Genomic DNA, 20,245 nt, shown 5'->3' on the forward strand with positions numbered 1-20,245 from the left:
CATCATACCCGTCCTCTGCACCCCATTCCACCATCATACCCGTCCTCTGCACCCCATTCCACCATCATATCCGTTCTCTCCAATAACGCCAGCTATAGAGGAATACATCAGATCCCAGCAATAATACATTATAGTATAATGTACTATTGCTACGATTTGCTGCATTCCTCTATAGCTGCTGGTATTCTGCACTGTGCCGCTTTATAATGTACTATATTGCACACCACACTTTTTTTTTTACTTCCACCGCTCCAAGCTTGCTCCCGTGATGGACTACAATCTCAATACAAACTAGTAGTCCATCACTGGAGACTTTTTTTTTTTTAATCCGATTAATCGAACTTAATAATTGGCTAACTAATCGATTATGAAAATAATCGTTAGCTGCAGCTCTAGGAATAACGTATTATACAATCTAACCCTATGCAAAAGAACAAAGGATTTAACCCCCTATTATTTTACAATAATCTCTTGAACTGGCAAGCAACCACATTTTACTGTGCTTATTTAAAAAAATAAATCCCATTGGCTGCCAATGTATTGCAGAACCACACAGCTCAATGGCAGGCAAAACGCAAGCTAGCTTCCTGCCATCTCTTGGGGACTTGTGTGGTGAAAGTCCCTTGAGACCCAGAGAGACACAAGAAGTCTTTAAGTAGTTCACCTCTCCAGCATCTCCAAAATAAAACTGAAATTAAGGAGTTTTGTGTTGCCTGATCTTTTACATTAAGTCAGTCATATAGGTTAGAAAAAAATAATAATAATTAACTTAGGATAAGAAATAGAATGTTGTATTTAACCTCCAGATTTATATAACCACACCCACATTTTAAAACAGTTTGCTGGACATTCTTCCACACAGGACCACTGCTTTGACTTCAAATAAACAATTCACAAATACAGAAATGAGAATGCTGACCATTCGTTAAAAAAATGCCAATAACCAAACTGTGATACTTACCAAATGGCTCAAAAACTTTGAGATGCCACCCTGGTGCAAGATCTGGCAAGTTAGAACCCTTACTTACATGCATGCTTCACGTAAGTGACTCAAAGTCTTCGAGAACTATGGGGTCAGGGCTTTTCCCCATAGTTCTCCTAAGGGTCACGGGAGAACACAAACTACTGTCCTCCCGTGACCCAAAGCTCAGTATACCGCGAGCTACAGCCGGGATGGAACCCGACATTGCTGTCGAGATCCACCCAGCTGCGGGATTGACAGCTGGCTCTGCCTATCCAGAGGCAGAGCCAGCTGTGCCTGCCTCCTCCCATTCCGCCAGTCAGCGCTGGAGGATTGGACAGGGGAGGGGGGAATCCCTGCACGGAGCCATGAGCGACAGACACGGCTCTCTGCAGGGATAGATCGAGTCATTGAGCTCACTTCCCGATCTACTGAGCCAACCAGTGACAGTTTCATTGTCACAGGTCGGCTCAGATTATGAGGCTGAGTGAACAGGCAGCAGGGGTTCTTAAATACATTCCTGGCTGCTAGAGCAGCTGTGAGTGCGTTTCCACTTCCTTAGCCGACTGTTGGCTTTCTGGCAGGTAGCAGGAGAATTATGGGGAGTGTGAAAACACTCATCCCCCCATAATTAGGGGATGACACTGTGTGACACGGTCACAGGTCGGCTCTCTTGATCAAGAACTGAGCAATCGCATGCCGCCCCCTCTCCGTTCCTCCAGCGCCGACAGAAGGGATGGACGGGGAATGGTGCAGGCACAGCTGGCTTTACCCTCTAAAGAGGCAGAACCAGTTGTTAATCAGGCAGTGGGGTGGATGCCGACAATGTCGGGATCTTTCCCGTACGCAGTGCACCTCTGCGATGTCAGCCTATAGCAGGCAATAGCTGAGTTTTGAATCACGGGAGGATATTAGTAAACGTTCTCCTGTGACCCGGAAGAGAACTATATAAAAAAAAAAGGTGGCCCATAGATCTTTCTTTTAAAGGTGCTGCCCCTCCAGCCTGACTACCGGCATTATGTATCCTGGGCTACACTGCCCCTTCTGTGGGTTTGTGACAGACATGGCTGGTGTCTGCATCTAGAGCGGAGGGAGATCAACAAACATATGTTCGCTGATCTCTCCTCTGGTGAATGAAGCCGTAAATGGCGAGCATTGCATAATTTCCTGTTTCAGAGCTGCCATTCCCCAGCAGCGCTAGTTGAGAAAGAAGCTGATCAAGCACGATCTGTGATAGATCAGCTTTAATGGCCTCATAAGTGACATTAGGGATCTAACAGGCCAGAGTGCGACCAATAATTCTATGGCCATTTATAGTTAACTCTAAGTTGATGACTTAAGCTTTTAAACCATCGCCTATGGACAATTTTGGATATCAACATTTTTTGCCATTTCATGGAAGCACTCAATTTTGAGGCATTACATCTATTTGATGCAAGTTCATCTTTTTTATTCTACTAAAAATATTTGGCATTATATTTGGTTTGTGTGCAATAAAATTAATTTGAATTTATTGTTTGTTGAAAAGTTGGATTTGATACACAGCTGGGCAAATAGCAGGGGGCATAAAAAAAAGCAATTGTCACCATTTTATTCTTCGAGGTCGTCAGGATCTTTATATTAAAAAATATAATTTTGGGTAGTTTTAATTAAATACATTCAAGAAGAATTAAAGGAACCAACCTTTCCCCAGGTGGGTGTTTATGGACATATATCTGGCTGTTCCAGTCAGGCTCTTGTGTTCCCGATAAGGTATGTGCTTTTTGGTTTCTGGGTCTATGTACTCCTTGGCCAGTCCAAAGTCAATGATGTGAATAATATGCTCCTTCTTATTCCCTTGACGACCAATTAGAAAGTTCTCTGGTTTTACATCTCTGTAAATGAGGTTCTTGGAGTGAACATATTCCATCCTTGTTATCTAGAGATATGAAAAGACTATGTCAAGAAGAAGTCCTATTCGTTTTTCATATCCTTCAGTGGTAAAAATAACCTGCAAATTTCGGGTGCTTGTGAGTACATTAAGACCAAAGAGGATGAACCTGAAAGCCAATTATTTTTAAACAGACTAGAACCAACATAAACTTTCCTACAATGTTTAACCGCAAAGAAATGTTACAGTGCTTTTAGCATCAACAGTCCAGGCAGAGTGAGCCTAATTTGACATAAATAAGTACCTCGCTGAATTATGCCCAATATTGCCTTACTATGCAACAGATTTATCAGCAAGGCTTTGCTCTCTTAGGACATAAAAGTGACTTAATACTGGGAAACCTACTATGGCACATTGGCAACTATATATCTTAGAAATGAGAAGGAGAGATGCCACAAGTATTTAAGCAGGCCTTTACCCCTTTCACTAAAAGAATATCAGTAAGGAGCTCTGCATGCTAGTATGAAATTAACTTAAATTTGTTAAAGATTTTTTGCTTTCAACTCTGGCTCGTTCACACACTAGCCACAGAGTTTTACAGTGTTGGCTAGTGTTCACTCGGAGAGCCATGGGCCTTACCGTGTTACAACACAAGGCACTTTTTTTTTTTCTTAAATTTGGAGCGTACACTACATTCATGTCTCTGCATGGCAGCGCTTTACACTAAGCTGCATGACCTCCAGTTGGATGCAATGCAATATGTCCGCATTTTACTGAAGCCCACCACACATCAAACCGCATTATGTTGTGAATAGGGCACAGAGAAAACAATTGTTTTCTATGCATTCCAATGGTGACCGGTGCAGAAAAATGCTGGTCACTGCTGTATCTGTGAACGGACCCTTACCGGTTCCTACTTTCTGGGTGAATGAGGCACTAGTGATTTAGCTCTGGCCCCACAGATGCATCCTAGGAAGGACTACATCTGCAGTTTACAGATGAGAATTCCCAGGAAGATATTTTTTCCCCCCTCTCAGATACTCTGGACCAGGGGTAGCCAAACTCCGGCCCTCCAGCTGTGGTGAAACTACAAATCCCATGATGCATCTGTCTCCTGGAGTCATGTCTGTGGCTGTGAGAATCTTGCAATGCCTCATGGGATTTGTAGTTCCACCACAGCTGGAGGGCCGGAGTTTGGCTACCCCTGCTCTGGACTGTCGCATGTTGGAGGCAGATCCCAAATTCCAGGAAGCAAAAGGGAGATGGATTCATATGCCCTTAGGTGAAAATAGCCACTGTAATAAGAATGATGGGGGGGGATATACAAAGAATAAATAGCCTGCAAATACATAAAGTCTGTAGATTTCCATTACTAAACATTTCTAAAGGTGCCTTTGTCGTCAATTTTAAGAGCATGGTCAAGTTGTTCTTTAAGGAAAAAAAACAAACAAAATATTCCAACAATAAAACATTTATTGGCCGAGTGTGAAGTATAAAAAAAAAAAATTAACAAAAATAAATCTCACCAACTGAATGGCTATCATTAGCACAGTCTTTAAAGTGAATGTCCGATCACAAAGGTCAAACAAATCCTCTAAACTTGGACCTAGGAGCTCGAGTACCATGGCATTGTACTTCCCACATGGGCCAAAATAGAAGACTTGAGGAAGGCCATCCGCTGGAACAACACAAAAAATAGTAATTATACAAGCTCAGAAAACCTGCTACATATTTACAAAAAAAAATAAAAAATTTACAAACATGTGGAAATATGCAAATTTTATCTTATACCTGTAGTTCCAAGCTGCTTGTAAAATCGATATTCCAGATGAAGCTGGGGTGCACGAGATTTGATTGGTTCCTGAAAAATAATTAGACAAATTTCCACTTTTAGTTATAAATGTTGTCCGTAAAAAAGGTTCATATACATTTATATATCATCTAGGATTTGCTTTATATTCACTTTATTTTATTTATTTTTACCAGGAATAGAACTTGTGCCTGTGCAGTCCGGAAAGATGTCAGGCGCAAAGAGTAAATACTGGGGAAAAACAAGCAGACAGTACAGCTGTACCTTTTCATCCAGTGTTTACCCTGTTTCCCCGAAAATAAGACCTACCCCGAAATTAAGACCTAGTATCATTTTTGGGAATTGCTAAAATATAAGACCTACCCTGAAAATAAGACCTAGCTGTGACCATTCCCAGGGCCGGTGATGGCATAAGTGGGAACTTGGAGAGGCGGGAGAGAATCAGCGGTGGCAATGAAGCCAGCGCTAGAGGAAGCGAGGCAGCACCAGAGGGAGCAGAGCCGCATAAGCCGATGCTTCCTCTATAGCGCCGTCTCCTGTCACAGGCGAAGTGATACCAAATGCACCCCGCCTGTGAGGAATCGATAGTGAAAGCGCACTTCGCTCATTCTGGTTACCAAATTGCTCTTGGAAAGGTACGGCACTCCTGATTGCCCTGATCACCATATTCTTAACTTTGTCATTTTGGATTATTTAATTTGAATTTGCATTAACTTTGGATTGTTGTACATAAAAAAACCAATAAGACCTACCCTGAAAATAAGACCTAGTGTGTTTTTTGAGCCACACAAAATATAAGACAGTGTCTTATTTTCAGGGAAACACGGTATCAGGCCTAGTAATTCCTAGCTGCTAGAAAACCTAAGTACTGATTTATTATAATTATTAAAAAGTATTTTGAAAAGGTGATAAAACCAGTTTCCTTTATGAACTCCCTCCTTACTAAAACCAGACCAATTTTGTATAAGGTCACTGGTAGGAGAACAGGCTATAGACGAGTTTGGTGTCACTTACAGTTAAATCCTGATTTGTTGAATGACAAGCTAATCCTGTCACACCTAGTTTTTCCTAAGACAAACCTACAAGAACAATCAATCTGCAAACAGTACAGAGGCAAATAAAACGCAAGTAAGTCTTAAAATGAATCTGAGGGAAATTGGAGGATTTAGGACTCTCATAAGCTTCTGGTAAACAAGAAGAAAAGCCCCGTCTTGCTATTGCTGATGCTACTGCACTACATGTCTGCGGTCCATGCCAACATGACACACAAATTTACAGTGAATATGGACAGCAGCATACATTATGGTAAGCCTTAAACATGCATTTGTCCTATACCAATGATATCTAACCCTTGTCACTCTATTTAAAATATCAAGCTCAAGATAAGGCCTCATGAACACAGGGCTAGAAGCTGTGGCTGGGGATTCCTGTGGCTGGAATCCCAGGTGGGTCTGTACAGCTACGAATGCAAATAAATTGCGTGCAGGGGGCAATCTATCCCAAACCACAGGTAATTGTTCTATGTAGCTATATACATGTATGTACCCACCTGGGATTCCTGCTGCAAGAATCCACAGGTTCTTCCTGCAGGAATTCTCAGCTGCAGCTCCTAAACCTCTGTGCATGTGGCCCAAGTGGTACTAGTGTAGGACAAAAGCATTACTTCTACAGCTGGCCACAAATATTGTGATGAAATTTGCACAGTGGGTGCCGCTGTCAGCCACCATCTCTTGGTCAGCTGACTGAATGAGCCAGGCAGAAAACCTTTAAAAGGAGCTGCCAACTCTGCTCGGGTATTCTGACAGCAGCAGGCGGCGGCTGCTTGCAGAATACAAAACAAACAGCGGGGTTTCTTGACAAACACTCTTTAGTGTTTGAGGAATCTGTTCCTATTTTCTTCGTTCAGCCCACGGGTTAAATTAAATATATAAAAGCAGTGTGTGGCCAGCTTTAGGCTAACCATAATGTATGCTGCTGTCCATATTCACTTAAAATGTGTGTGTCATGTTGGCATGGACCTCAGACATGTTGTCACATTTACAATTAAGTTGATTCTTTATGGTAATCTTAATTTTTCAGGCCACAAAAGGCTGCCACCAAGCAACATCAGCAATAGTAATGATGCAATAGTGATGGGGGTTTCCCCATTTACCACAGGCTTAGGAGAGTCATAAATCTCTCAATGTTACCACAATATGACCAATTACCTTTTTCCATGGAAATGTCCTTTAAGTTGCCAAGACACTCTGGCAAGACTGCTCTGTTATCTTTTACCTATACTTATTTTATCTCGCAAGTATACCATTAATGGTGTCACAAGCTCAACACACCTGTCTGAGAACACTGCAGTGTTGTACTGGATTGCATTTTGGAACCTAGCAAATGTAAATCTGTGAACAGATTCAAAAAACATATCCAAAGTTCCACTTTCCATGAGGTTTGATGCTTGGTAGTGTTAGCCCAGTATCTAATCCGTGATTGAGTCATTAGGTAAACCACAAACCCAACCTAATTATATTACGTGGATGCGAGAGTGTTGTAAAGAGGAAGCATTTTGAAGTTGGCTAGTAAATGTCTTTGCTTTAAAACTGATGAAACCATATCACTTTATGGACTCCAAATACCTCTTATTTTTCCAAAGGTCCTTTTTGTGTACAGATGGTAGCAAGCAACTGTGACCTAAGAATAAACCGCTTACCACACAGCTAAAAATAATTAATTGGTCCACTCTCATAAGCGCAGCATTAACTACATAATTTCTTTTATATTATTAGGAGTCAACAGGTATTAATGCAGCCAAACGTGTTAACAGATTACTATGGCGAACACTCCAGAGAGCATCATTGTATGCATACATAATAAATATATATATTAAAACACACACACTATATGCAGTGTACATAGAAAATTATGACTAATTTAGCAGGAAAAGGCTACCTTCAGATATGCTTTTGAAACCATAGATTTAGAGGCACTTTTTTCTACGTCATTTAGGAATATCTGGTGGTGCATCCATTCCGGTCATTAAATCATTTCCAACACCTTTTCTTTGTCAACCATTAGCAGAGTTCCGACCAGGGATGGCCAGACATACATCGGCGGACACACAAGAGAAATAGCATAGGATCTGTGTGCCTTGTTGCCTTCTCTCTCTCTCCCCCTTCCCCCCACCTCTGGATGTCGCAACTCACACCCTCTTCTCTCAGCAGCACAAGTCAGATGGATTTACGGCGCAGAGGCATCCATTTTTAGCCAATCTTTGATCCATCAAGACCTTATACTGAGCGATTGCGTCCCTGTCTGTTTATCTCCCATTGTCTGGGGATACTTAGGCTTTTCTACCTCTATGCATCGTCTCTGATCAGTACGCCCTATGTGCCTCCTCCTGGGGTCTGAGTCACCTTCCTACTTGAAGCGCGAAACGTGTCGGACCATTCAGTACTATTTTCTGCTTGGCGTTCCAGCTAAGACATTTTCAACTTTTGATCATGCACTTGAATTGAATTGATGTATATATGACCATTAAATTTGACATGTTGCACATTTCTATCATGATATATATGATCTCAATTGTGTGTGTTGCAGTTTGGAACTCAATGAATTTTGGAGGCGTCTGTGTTTTTAAATTAAATTTCATATATTTTTCTACTGATCATGTAATTAAATAAATTATATTTTTTTTAATCAATTTACATTTATTTGTAATTCGTCAATTTGGTGCCTACAAAGCCCCACTTTCTCTTTTTTGCTCTATGAACCATTAGTAAAACTTAATTGTGCGGTTCTAGGAGACCTAATACAGCTTGAAATTTCAGTTTAAATTAGCTACATATACGTTCCAGTCACATCAAAACAACAAAGTGTTTAAGTCGGTTTGTTTTCTGTAAAAAAAAAAAAAAAAAAAGACCCGCATCCAGTTAAAAGCAGTTTGATAGGACTCTTAAATTAAGTTACTTTTCTTTGGAAGGTAGCCACAGCCCTAATAGAGAAACCTGGGTCCTGCCAGTTTGCTGCAAAGTGGGACCCCTGTTCGCTGTAGAGAAGCATCTCCTTGCAGAGGTCCGACAGGCTCCCTGTGAAGTCAGAGCTAGAGCTCTTCAATCAGATGGATAACACGAGCTTTGTCGATTGTGGAGTTATGGGACTATGTAAGAGGGAAAGTTTGACCTCTAAAATGAGATCACTGCTTTCACACAGACAGCAAGGGTCCCGCTATGCAGGCTGTGACTACTTTACAAAGGAAACTAACTTTAAAGGAGAACTATGGGGTCAGTGTTTTTCCCCATAGTTCTCCTTGGGGTAACGGGAGGACACAAACTAGCGTCCTCCTGTTACCCTAAGCTCAGTATACCGCGAGCTACAGCTCGCGGTATACTGAGACGCCGCACCTGGAGCGGATCCCGACTTAGATGACGGGATCCGCCCAGCTGCGTGAGTGACAGCTGGCTCTGCCTATCTAGAGGCAGAGCCAGCTGTACCCGCCCCCTCCCCCGTCCGTTCCGCCAGTCAGCGCTGGCAGATCGGAGCGGGGAGAGGGGAATCCAGCCCCTCCCCCTGTCACGGCAGAGAGCCGTGACAGGATCGAGAGGTGAGGGAACCCGGTATGTGTTCGCTCACCTCCCGATCTACTGAGCCGACCTGTAACAGTCTCATTGTCACAGGTCGGCTTAGAACTATGAGGCGAGGGGAAATCACTCATGTCATAGTTCTCCTTTAAGGGCCTGTTCACACTTCTCCGTTCATGTGTGTTGTACATTACCGCACTTTGACATGCGTTAATGTACATCGTTTTACAGCAGCCCATTTATTTTGAATGGACTACCAACACACGAGACTTGCAGAATTTTTTTTAAAGCAGTGAACAGTAGTATGTTACCGTGTATTGTGGTGTGCTGCACCACAATACACAGTATTGTGGTGCAGCATTGAAATGCAATTTAAAATGACACCTGCAACATTCATAACCACAATGCACCAGTTAGCAAAAGGTGTGTTTCAGCAGTAAGACATTGAACACCTTTTTACTGATGTAAACTGAAGGTTAATTAGAGCTTTCAGAATATTATTAGGAGGATTTCTATTCATTTTTTTATGCTTGAAAATTGCTGGATCGGAGATATAGCTTCCTTGGTCATGTGACAATGCTCTGGCTATGGGATTGGCTACAATTGAAGGTCACATGCTCCCTCATATTTGAAAGCATTGGGTACGGTCACTGGCTGTTATGGAGGAATTAGTGGTGGTCGAGCGCTAGCAACATGAATAAAAGGGTTGGTAGGGCCTCTGCAAAGACACTGTCCCTCTGCCCTGAACAAGTAAGGTGACAGGGTCTCTTTAGTTTGGCTCTCAACAAATATTTGATATACATTCTAAAGTATTACTAATGGTTTTGTGCCATAGACAGTATTGGAGGTTAGTATGGAAAGATTTGTAACACTGCAATAACTGTTTTTCTTATGTTTATACAGTAAGTATGTATGAAATAAAAAACAAAACAACAAAAAACAGACAAAAACACACAAACTCTTTTCTCCTTGTTCATTTCTCTATTTCCAAGGAACCTATGACCTCTGACATCTTGAACCCGGAAATAAGCTAGTTTATACACACAGCAGGAAAAGGAAGCATGTACAAGTTTGAGTCAGGAAGCCGTAGACAAAGCGGTAACTCTGGTTGATAGATACTCACCAGTTTAATAGCCACATATTCATTGGTGTAAAGATTCTTGCCTGTTAAAAGAAAATAAATTATTTAGAATCCTGTAAGAAGTTACATCTGTAATATACTTTTATGCCCAGGCTGCAGCTAGAAGGGCAATTAAAACTGCTCCTTAGATATTTACCTACTTGTAGGCAATTACCTCCCCAGCAGCATGATGAGTTCAGTGCAATGCAAATTAGTTAATTGCTAATTAGTTATTTATTTGTTGACAAAGAATTGCCCTAGTTTACACAGGTTGAATAATAAAAATAAACTGTATGCTGGGCTAAAAAATGCCAGAGTAAAGCTTTGGTATGTCAGAGTAAAGCAATAAACTGCTTATTCTGCAAAGAATCTAAAATGGCTTGGGACAAATTTGGCACTCTAGAAGAGATTACAAATAAATGGATCATAGTGATATTTAAAACTTTTTTCTGTATTAGTATCTCACAGGTTTTCAATCTTGAAATTAGTCAGTCAGCCTATGTAAAATAGAGAAAAGTTGTCACTGCTGTTTGGTATCATCATGTGCTCTAAACCAGTGGTTCTCAACTTGTGTAACATTAGGACCCACATTTGTCCTCGGTCATTAAGTCACGACCAAAGTCGCACTTCAAATGGAACGCACGGCATTGTGGGCTGCTGTGCTGTGACGGAGTTCCATCCATATGTGCATTGCTTGTACAGCTCCCAAACGCGCCTGTAGAGCTGCCGGGAGCCAGAATGTGATGTTACTCTGGTCCAGTTAACTCTATAGGACAAGCGAGGGAGCCATAAGCAATACATGTATGGATGGAGCTCCCTCGCTGCCATACCCCCAGCTTACACTCGGTGCCGAGCAGCATATTTTGAATGGCTGCTCAGTGTGAGAATGGACAGTGCTGTGCTAGGGGGAGGCTAAAGAGCCTCTCACCTAGAAAAGTTGAAGGCATGTGGCGACCCACTGAACACCAGGTCGCGACCCACTTTTGGGTCATGACCCGCCAGTTGAGGACCAAGGCTCTAAACTGAACACGAACCAGAGAAAGCAAATGAAGAGAGTTGTCTGAGGGGATTATAAAAGACAATTATAGACCAGTTTGTAATATTTGCTACTGTAGCAACAGGAGCATCAAAGTTTGAAGTCCTTGAGAATGTAGACAGCTTCCCTAGACATGCATGCGAAAAAAAAGAGTATCTACTCCAAATTGGAGAGAAGGATAGTGTAATGACAAACAAAGAGAAGCACCTAAAACATACCAGCTGAACTCCAAGGTCAAGGTACATCCGTTTCTAACCTTTTTCTGAGCAACAGTGGGCTCAGAGAAAGAACACCCAGATGGAAATTGCAGAGGATATTGTAGCTTGCCAATATGCAATTTGTGAAATGCATATTGACAAGCCACAATGCATGCTTCTGGAAGAATCTCCTTTGGACAGATGAGACAAAACTGCAGCTTTCTGGCAAGTCACATCAGCTCTATGTTGAGAGATGGAAAAAAAAATATGAAGTTTCAAAAGAAAAGAACACTGTACCTACTATGAAACATGGAGGCTAGAAGAGAATATATCTATATATTTATAGTTATATATATTTGATTTTTCAATTCCTTGCAAAACAAGATATTTTTCTGTGCTTCTGTCGTTTCTAAAGGGTTAGCAGAAATGTACAGATTTTTTTAAATGCTTTGTTATTTTATCCAGACATACACTTTTAAAAGGCCAAGTTCACCTTTTGCAAAAATTAAAAGCAATGCCTGTGATTGCTTTAATTTTTGCAAAAAAAAATATGCATCTTTCATTTTTGCTTTCAAGCCTGGAAAGCACTGCAACGGTGATCACTCGATCAAGGCTGCAGAGCTCAGGCTTCTGCACAGTCTCATACTGGCAGAGCTCCATACTGAGGAACTGGGCAAAGATGTAAGCAGTGGTGATGGAGGGGAGTGCTGGGGTAGGCAAGACTGCCATAATATGCGTATGTGTTATATATAACACATTAGGGCTAAAAGCTCCTGGGGGGCCCATTTGTTTGCCAGAAGTTTACTTCTGCTTTAAGACATGTCCCAAATTGGAACTATGGAGGCTTAAACAGTAACCCCTAAAAGGTTAAAAAAAAATTTTAAAAAAAGAAGCACAAAATCAGCTTGATATCAAAATAGAACACAAAATAAAAACAATGGTCACTGTAAGAAACTGTGCATAAATACATCTTCCTCCGGTCACCTATGAAACGTATAAAAGCTTGCGGTCTTGTACTTTGCAGGGATAGGAAATGCCTCTGTATATGTTGAGCTGTGCTGGTGAAATGGCTATGGAATACCTCTGTCTATGTGGGGCTGTGCTGGGCAGCGTCTCCCAGAGTAGTTCCAACACATTGACAGGCCAAATTGCCTTGTTTACAGTTGGGTCAGTTCACCCCAATGCACTGCAGTGGCGTGTGCTAAAAAAGTATGGCATGCAGTATTTTTTTTCATGGAAATACACTGCTATTCAGCTGTAACGCTCCAGCAGTAGAACTACAATGCAGTGCATTGGGTCATGATCTAAACTAGGTGACATTTCATACAATCCCCAATGTGGCAGGGATGCAAGAGCCTTGTTGATTTTATATACCAAGTGACCTGTGACATATGGCCATCCCATAGGTGATATAGTACATACAGAGCAAAAATATACAATAGTGTTTCTATACATTTATTATAGTCTTTTGTATTCTTATACTTCCCATTCTGAAACCAAACAATATACAAAAAGATACAAATACAAAAGCAATGCTGAGCGCAATCGGAGTGTGAAATGTGAAAACAAACACTCAAACAGTAATATTTGAAGAGAGCAACATTGTCACCTTGTCACCTTGTCACCACCTTATACTCCCCGTACCTGCGATCCCTTCCTGCTCTGTCCTCCATCATAAATGGCAATGCAATTAGCGTTGTGGCCTAGTAGCTAAATGCCACAGGTATTGCATGGCCGTTCCCCCACTGTCATATGCTCCCCCATACCCATAAGTGCCAGATAGCTTAGCTGGCTGAAATAGAGGAAAGAGCAAAGAAAGCACAGGCAAGGCGAGAATAAAAGGGCCAGGGAATCTTTACATAGACACTATAATTTTGCCCTGCATAGACAATCTGACAGTGTCTCTTTAAATATAAGTGCTGTCATATCACCAAACACATTCAAACTTTAAAGGCAGCTTTTAATCCGATTGGTGGTTATGAGAAAGCTTCCTAGAACTGGACTACCCTCCCTTTATGATTCTGTATGCGAGACATGAAAAATTCTTAAGGTGAGTATGAGAAATCCTCTCCTACAACACAAGCATACATTCTCAGACTGATTCATGATCATTCTCAATCCAGACAGCCATCTAGTGTGCTGGAACTAACAAATGTAATTACTGAAGCAGGTAGGTGCTCATTGTCTGCATCTGGGTTTCATTTGTAACTTTGAATGGAGTGTTCCTTTTAAACTGCCTAACTGGTTACTCTTGCATGAGCCAAACAAATCTAGCTGGTAAAGTTACTTTAAACCGTATGTGACGATAATCAGCCAGTTAGTGAAGAGCAAAGTAGTGTCACTGTATAACATTGATCAAGCTGAAACCCTGCTGTACAATAACTAGGACTATTAGAAAGGATAATGTGCTGAAATCTGGACTTGTTCCTTAAGCACTAGAATAAATATTTGATAGCTGTCAACATCTAAATGGCAATACCAGTCCTGCGAAACTAACCTGCTCAGCACTGCACTAACTCAGGGTGATCTAAGTAGATGGCCATGTCTGCAATATGAGAAGCTGCCACTTATTGCCTCTGGAAAATATTTCAATACCTTTAAAATAAACTGCAGAAAGGATTTAAGGTTTATGTCCTAAAGAACACATTGTGAAAAACTTAAAAAGCTGTCGTCTTGTGCAGAAGTCTACAGAAAATATGTAAGAGGGATGGGAGAAGCTCCAGACTTTTTTTTCTTTTTTTCTAATTACATTTAGTTCTGAAAAATGGGGTGGAGGGGGATCTAGTGTGGAAAATCTGTTTGCGTCTCAGCTATGGCAAGCACTAACGCGGTAATGATTTTTAGCCATTCCAGCAGCAGCTTGCAAGGATTGTATAAATGGTTCTCCCTTGCATTAGGCTCCTTCAACTACAGTGCATTCAGAAAGAATTCAGACCCCCCCTTCATTTTTCTCCATGTTGTTATGTTGCAGCCGGATACTACAGTTTACATTCTTTTTTTTCTTCTCATTAATCTACACTCAGTACCCCATAATGATAAAAGAAAACAGAATTTTGTAAAATGTATGAAGGAAAAACTGAAATATCACATTGGCATAAGTCAGGGGTGTGGAGAGTTAAAAAAAAAAAAAACACCACACAACTACTTGACTAAGAGGGGGGCCCAAGCTACTTCTGATACAAAAAAATAATTTTAAGCAAAATCGCATATAAAGCAGGCGAAGAAGCGCTTCTCACTGGTCAACGTGGTCATCTGAACCAAGTGCTCGCAATTTGCGTGCGAAATTCAAAATCCATAGGGCAGAGCTGTGCTAGATGGCATTATGGAGTACTGGAGGAGGGGAAGGACAGTGGGCCAAAAGGCAAGTAAAGCGCTGGGGGAGGGAATGTGGGGAGAGGGGGCCAGATTTGAGGGGGTAATTCCATTTTCCCAAATTACTTGGGAAAGTGAACTTACCCTTTAATGCACATTGAAGGACATTTATCAAAACTGGATCAGACAAAATCTGGAGCAGCTGTGCATGACAACCAATCAGCTTCTCTCTTTCATTTTCAAATCTTAACTGAGCAAATTTGGGAGAAGCTGATTGGTTGCCAGGCACAGCGTCCCCAGATTTTGTCTGCTCCAGTTTTGATAAAATTCCCCCCATTGTGTGCGTTAGAGAGCACTGCTTATTCACATGCAGATGGCAGTGGGGCCGGTTTTAATTTTTTTTTCTTCTATTGTTTTTTACTTCATCACTTAACTTTTTTTCATTTACTTATTCTCAGTTTCACAGAACATCGAGCAACTGCATTGTGCTCAATTCTGCGCAGCCTGTGACAGCTGACATAAGGGGGCACTGAGTAAAGCATTCCTGTCTCACAGAGAGAAGATCTGAGAAGGGGCGTTCTCCGCTTTGCTCTCCATCCTGAAAACATTGTCATGATCCCGGGTCCCCCAGAAGAGCAGGGGGCCCCAAAGACCACAACACAACGGGGGGGGGGGACGACAAGATGGCTACTCATTTTATACAAGTGATCTAAATATCACAAAATGAGCAGCTCCCATGCTCTACGTTCAGATCTGCTAGCCTGCTAACGTAGAAAAAAAAAAAAAAACACGACCTGCCCGGAACTGCATGTCCAGGGCGTCAAGCGATAGGGATTCCGCACACCCTTTGCCCTCATTCACACTAGAAAAGGCCGGTACGTACAGCCCTGGGCAGCTCCCGGGAAGGACAGGTGCTGCATGTGATTAGTATGCAGCCCCCGTCCTTCTTTATGGGAGTAAGCGGCAGTACGCCGCCCTATGCTCACCCGCCCTGCACGTTCGTGCAGGTGCGGGTGTCCGTACTCATACGCCGACAGGATGGGTCCTGTCTGCGTCTGAGCCAGGAAACAGGCACCCGAACGGACTTGCACTTGGGGCAAGCGTAGGGCGGCGTACGGCCGCATACTTCCATAGAGAAGGACAGGGGCTGTGTACTAAATCACACGCAGCCCCTGTCCTTCCCAGGAGCTGCCCGATATGGCCGTACAGGCAGCACGGAGCTGTACGTGCCGGCCTTTTGTAGTGTGAATGAGGGCTTTGCAACAACACTTTTCCAAGTGCTGGTCGCCCAGCCCAACTGAGCAATCGGGAGAGAAGGGCCTTAGTAAGAGAGGTGACCAAGAACCCGATGGTCACTCTGACCGAGTTCCAGAGATCCTGTGAGGAGATGGGACCAAGTTCCAGAAGGACAACCATCACTGCAGCCCTCAACTAATCTGGCCTTTATGGTAGAGTGGCTAGACTGAAGCCTCTCCTTGCCACCGCTTGGAGTTTGCACAAAAGCACCTAAAAACCAGGCACTGCTCATAACCTGCCCAATAGCTTCCCAACAGTGAAGCATGGTCGTGGCAGAATCATGCTGTGGGGTGTTATTCAGCAGCAGGGACTGGAAGACTGGTCAGGGTTGAGGGAAATCTATATGGACCAAAGTACAGAGATTTCCTCAATTAAAACCTGCTCCACGGCGCTCAGGACCTCAGACTGGGCTGAAGGTTCACCTTTCAACATGACAACGATTGCATGCACACAGCCAAGACAACACGGGAGTGGCTAAGGGACAACTCTGTGGACAGGCCAGAGCACTAACTTGAGTCCTATTGAACACCTCTAGAGAGATCTGAAAATGGCTGTCTGACAATTCCGATTCAACCTGACTGAGCTTGAGAGGATTTGCAAAGAATGGCTTAAAATGACCCAATCCAGGTGTGCAAAGGTTGTCGCGTCATACCCAAAAATACTCAAGGCTGTAATTGCTGCCAAAAGGTGCTTCAACAAAAGTACTGAGTAAACGGTGTGAATACTTAAAGTGACATTAAAGCCAAATTTTTTTTTTGAGGTAAGTGCTAACATGTAAATGTTAGCACTTACCTCAAATGATGTCTCTTATTCTGATCTTCCTCTTCTTTCCCCATGTTTTCATCTGTCCCTCCAGCGGTGTGACGTCACTCCGATCCAGCGCTGACTGCTCTGTCTATCCGATCCAGCGGGGTCTGCAGGCGGGTGCACGCGTCCATAGACTTACCTTGCGTCTCTGCTAGTCTCCCGGCCGAGAATCGGAACTGCGCATGCGCCCGCGCCAATCACGATCACTTCCTGATTCTCAGCGCGGGAGCGAGCAGCGATAACGAGGTAAGTTTAAAACCAGTTCAAGCGTTTTTTGTTTTTGTTTTTTAAACTTCTTGCCTATATCTACTGCTTGCTAGCAGTAGATATAGGCAAAAAAACGGTTTAGAACCCCTTTAAGTACATGTGATATTTCAGTGTTTTCTTTTTAATAAACAGACATTTCTAAAATTCGGTTTTCACTTTATCATTATGCGGTACTGAGAGTAGCGGAGGGGGAAAAAAAAGAGAATTTAAAATATCTGTAGTATCAACCTGCAACAAACATAACAAAATTGAAAAAAGTGAAGGGGGTCTGAATACTTTCTGAATGCACAGTATAATATGTTATACTGGGAATACCCTGAAAGGAAAAAATACATTATATGGTTCATTTATTATGTGCAAGCACTCATGTGCACTGTGTCTAGAAGAGAGTTTCACACCTGGTGCTTTGATGTGGTGTGGCATACGGAGGAGGGTTCCTGTTCATCTCTACCGTGGAGACAGCTGTAACCTTGAATGCATGTGCACTACTGACTGTATTCACCACACAGGAGTTTAGGGCTGCTTTGCCAATGTACATCAGAACTGAACGGTATAAGGAGCATGCAGCTCTAATTAATGATAGGCATGGGCGCCAAATACACCGAAAGCTCTGCTTCACTCCCCATTGGTCAAATTACTGTGAATCCCACTGTAATATTTGGGAGCATTTCATGCTACTTTTTTTTTTTTTTTTTTACTTTGTTTTTTAGACCAGTAACTAAAATTTGCAGAACCTTTATTACAGATTTCCTTTAAAGAGAGCAGATGGAAAAAAAAAAAGCAAAAACCCTGTAAAAGAAGCAGTCCCATTTTTTTTTTATTGGCTGTGTCTGCAAATCAGACCTTTTGTTTGTGTTCTAAAAATAAATGGCACCGTGGATAAGACTGGCCTGTGTGTGTGTGAACACATACATATATAGCAGCTGTGATGGGTGTGGGTGGGGGAGCATTGCATATGCCAAGTCAAAACCCCATTGTTGCTGGCTTCTAAGCCTTTGAAAGACTGCCATGGGTGTGTATGAACTGAATTTTCTGTATCATATTTGCAACCTTCTAAAATGCAGATGATCTGTTAATCAAAAGGAATAAATACATTTAATAAAACCCTTGGATTAGTCTTACCTAACCGTAGCTCCCCAAAGTTTCCACAGCCAATCTTCTTTCCCACCCTGAAGTTGGGTCCCACCATAAGGACCCCTGAGGAGGTAGTCGAGCTGGATGGCCGGGAGCTATGGCCGGTCCGCACTGGCAAAGCTTTGGCTGCTCGTGGCCTGTCATCCTTCTCCCTGTTGCTATGGTCCATGTTCCTATACCATAAGAACCAGGCCTAGGGATCCCAGCAGATGCTAAGGGATTCCCAATCCACAAAGCCACAAAAACAATGGGCCCTTAATAATATCCAGCTGAGTATCCTCAGGGGCCAAAAGAACGGATCACATCACCGCACAGTGCTGCCAAAGTACCATTTCACCACCACTCGGCAAGTCCATGATGAAGTTCTCCCATTGTATCCTACAGGAAGGTTCCTGAAGAGAGAGAAAATAGAAGTCAGGGCACCGTTAACAAAAAAAACAAAAAAAAAATACTAGAAAATAAGTGAGACATAACCAAAAATCTATACTAGTGGCTTGTAGGAAGTTGATTTACTAAAGAAGAAGTCAACAGTGTTCCCTTTGCAAAATTAAAAAGGAGAACTATGGGGTCAGTGTTTTTCCCCATAGTTCTCCTTAGGGTAACGGGAGGACACAAACTAGCATCCTCCCGTTAACCTAAGCTCAGTATACCGCGAGCTGCAGCTCGGTTAACGGTAGGATACTGAGACGCCGCTGCGGATCCCGACGTAGATGACGGGATCCGCCCAGCTGCGTGAGTGACAGCTGGCTCTGCCTATCTAGAGGCAGAGCCAGCTGTACCCGCCCCCTCCCCCGTCCGTTCCGCCAGTCAGCGCTGGCAGATCGGAGCGGGGAATCCAGCCCCTCCCCTGTCACGGCAGAGAGCCGTGACAGGATCGAGAGGTGAGCGAACGCCGGTATGTGTTCGCTCACCTCCCGATCTACTAAGCCGACCTGTGACAGTCTCATTATCACAGGTCGGCTAGAACTATGAGGCGAGTGAAAAGCACTCACCTCATAGTTCTCCTTTAATGTTACTAAATAAGGTGAAGCTGTATTCACTTTAAAAAAACAAAAAAACACCACACACAAAAAAACAACTTTTGCTAGCAAATGATTGGGCTTTTATTCTTCATGCATATGAGTGGGTATTCAAAGTGAAAACAGCTTACCTTTATTCACCAACATTTACTTTACTAGGTACACAGCATCTATCCCATCACTTAATCATTTTCAATGTGTTTAAAGCAATCAAAAGATTGAAATCATAATATTTGTTCACATACCATATGAAACATTTTACACACACGCTATTGTGTACTACTGCTAATGCTTAAAAATCTACATGAAAAGATCTAGAAATAGAAGTACTCGCAGCCTCATCGCACCACCATTAAATGCTTTATAAAAAGGCATCAGCATTCAAAAAGGATCAAGGACGCATTTTTCAAATATAAATGGCATAAAGGCAACAAAATAAAACCTAGTTGTTAGGAGAGCAAAAACACTAGTCATAAATTCGGCCTTCCTTGTGCTGGCATTCCTATGGCTTATTCATTATTTAAATAAACGTCAGATGTTACCCAGTAGCCTGGAGCCAGTTAAACAAATGTAGAGACTAGAGCTAGGCTGTCTTTATAAAAAGTCAAGTGTAAACAATGAGATGTTGAAAATAGTCACACATACTGTGGTTAAAACTAGACTTCCATTTTCAGAATCAGACACAGGATAATGTGTGCATAAATTACTGTGCTGCAAGTAGTGATTCTTAAAGGAGAACTATGGGGTCAGTGTTTTTCCCCATAGTTCTCCTTAGGGTAACAGGAGGACACAAACTAGCGTCCTCTGGATCTGCTCTGGATCTGCACGCTGCGATGTGAACTGGAGCTCAA

General features: G+C 42.4%; 1 protein-coding gene across 4 annotated transcripts in view; it reads right to left on the minus strand.

Moving 5' to 3' along the window:
* CSNK1G1 (casein kinase 1 gamma 1) overlaps window positions 1-20,245 on the minus strand; it is a 76,710-nt gene that overhangs the window by 25,432 nt on the left and 31,033 nt on the right. For all 4 annotated transcript variants that reach the window (XM_018570432.1, XM_018570431.1, XM_018570430.1 and 1 more), the window contains exons 2-6: window positions 18,364-18,767; window positions 10,330-10,370; window positions 4,623-4,692; window positions 4,358-4,509; window positions 2,645-2,879 (exon numbers count right to left, since the gene is read on the minus strand). In XM_018570432.1, the coding sequence (XP_018425934.1) occupies window positions 2,645-2,879; window positions 4,358-4,509; window positions 4,623-4,692; window positions 10,330-10,370; window positions 18,364-18,544 (679 nt within the window). In that variant the 5' untranslated portion in view covers window positions 18,545-18,767. The remainder of the gene's footprint in view (window positions 1-2,644; window positions 2,880-4,357; window positions 4,510-4,622; window positions 4,693-10,329; window positions 10,371-18,363; window positions 18,768-20,245) is intronic.

The sequence above is a fragment of the Nanorana parkeri genome, unplaced genomic scaffold (genome assembly GCF_000935625.1).
Source record: "Nanorana parkeri isolate BGI_ZX_2015 unplaced genomic scaffold, ASM93562v1 scaffold1532, whole genome shotgun sequence".
Taxonomy (NCBI): Eukaryota; Metazoa; Chordata; class Amphibia; order Anura; family Dicroglossidae; genus Nanorana; species Nanorana parkeri.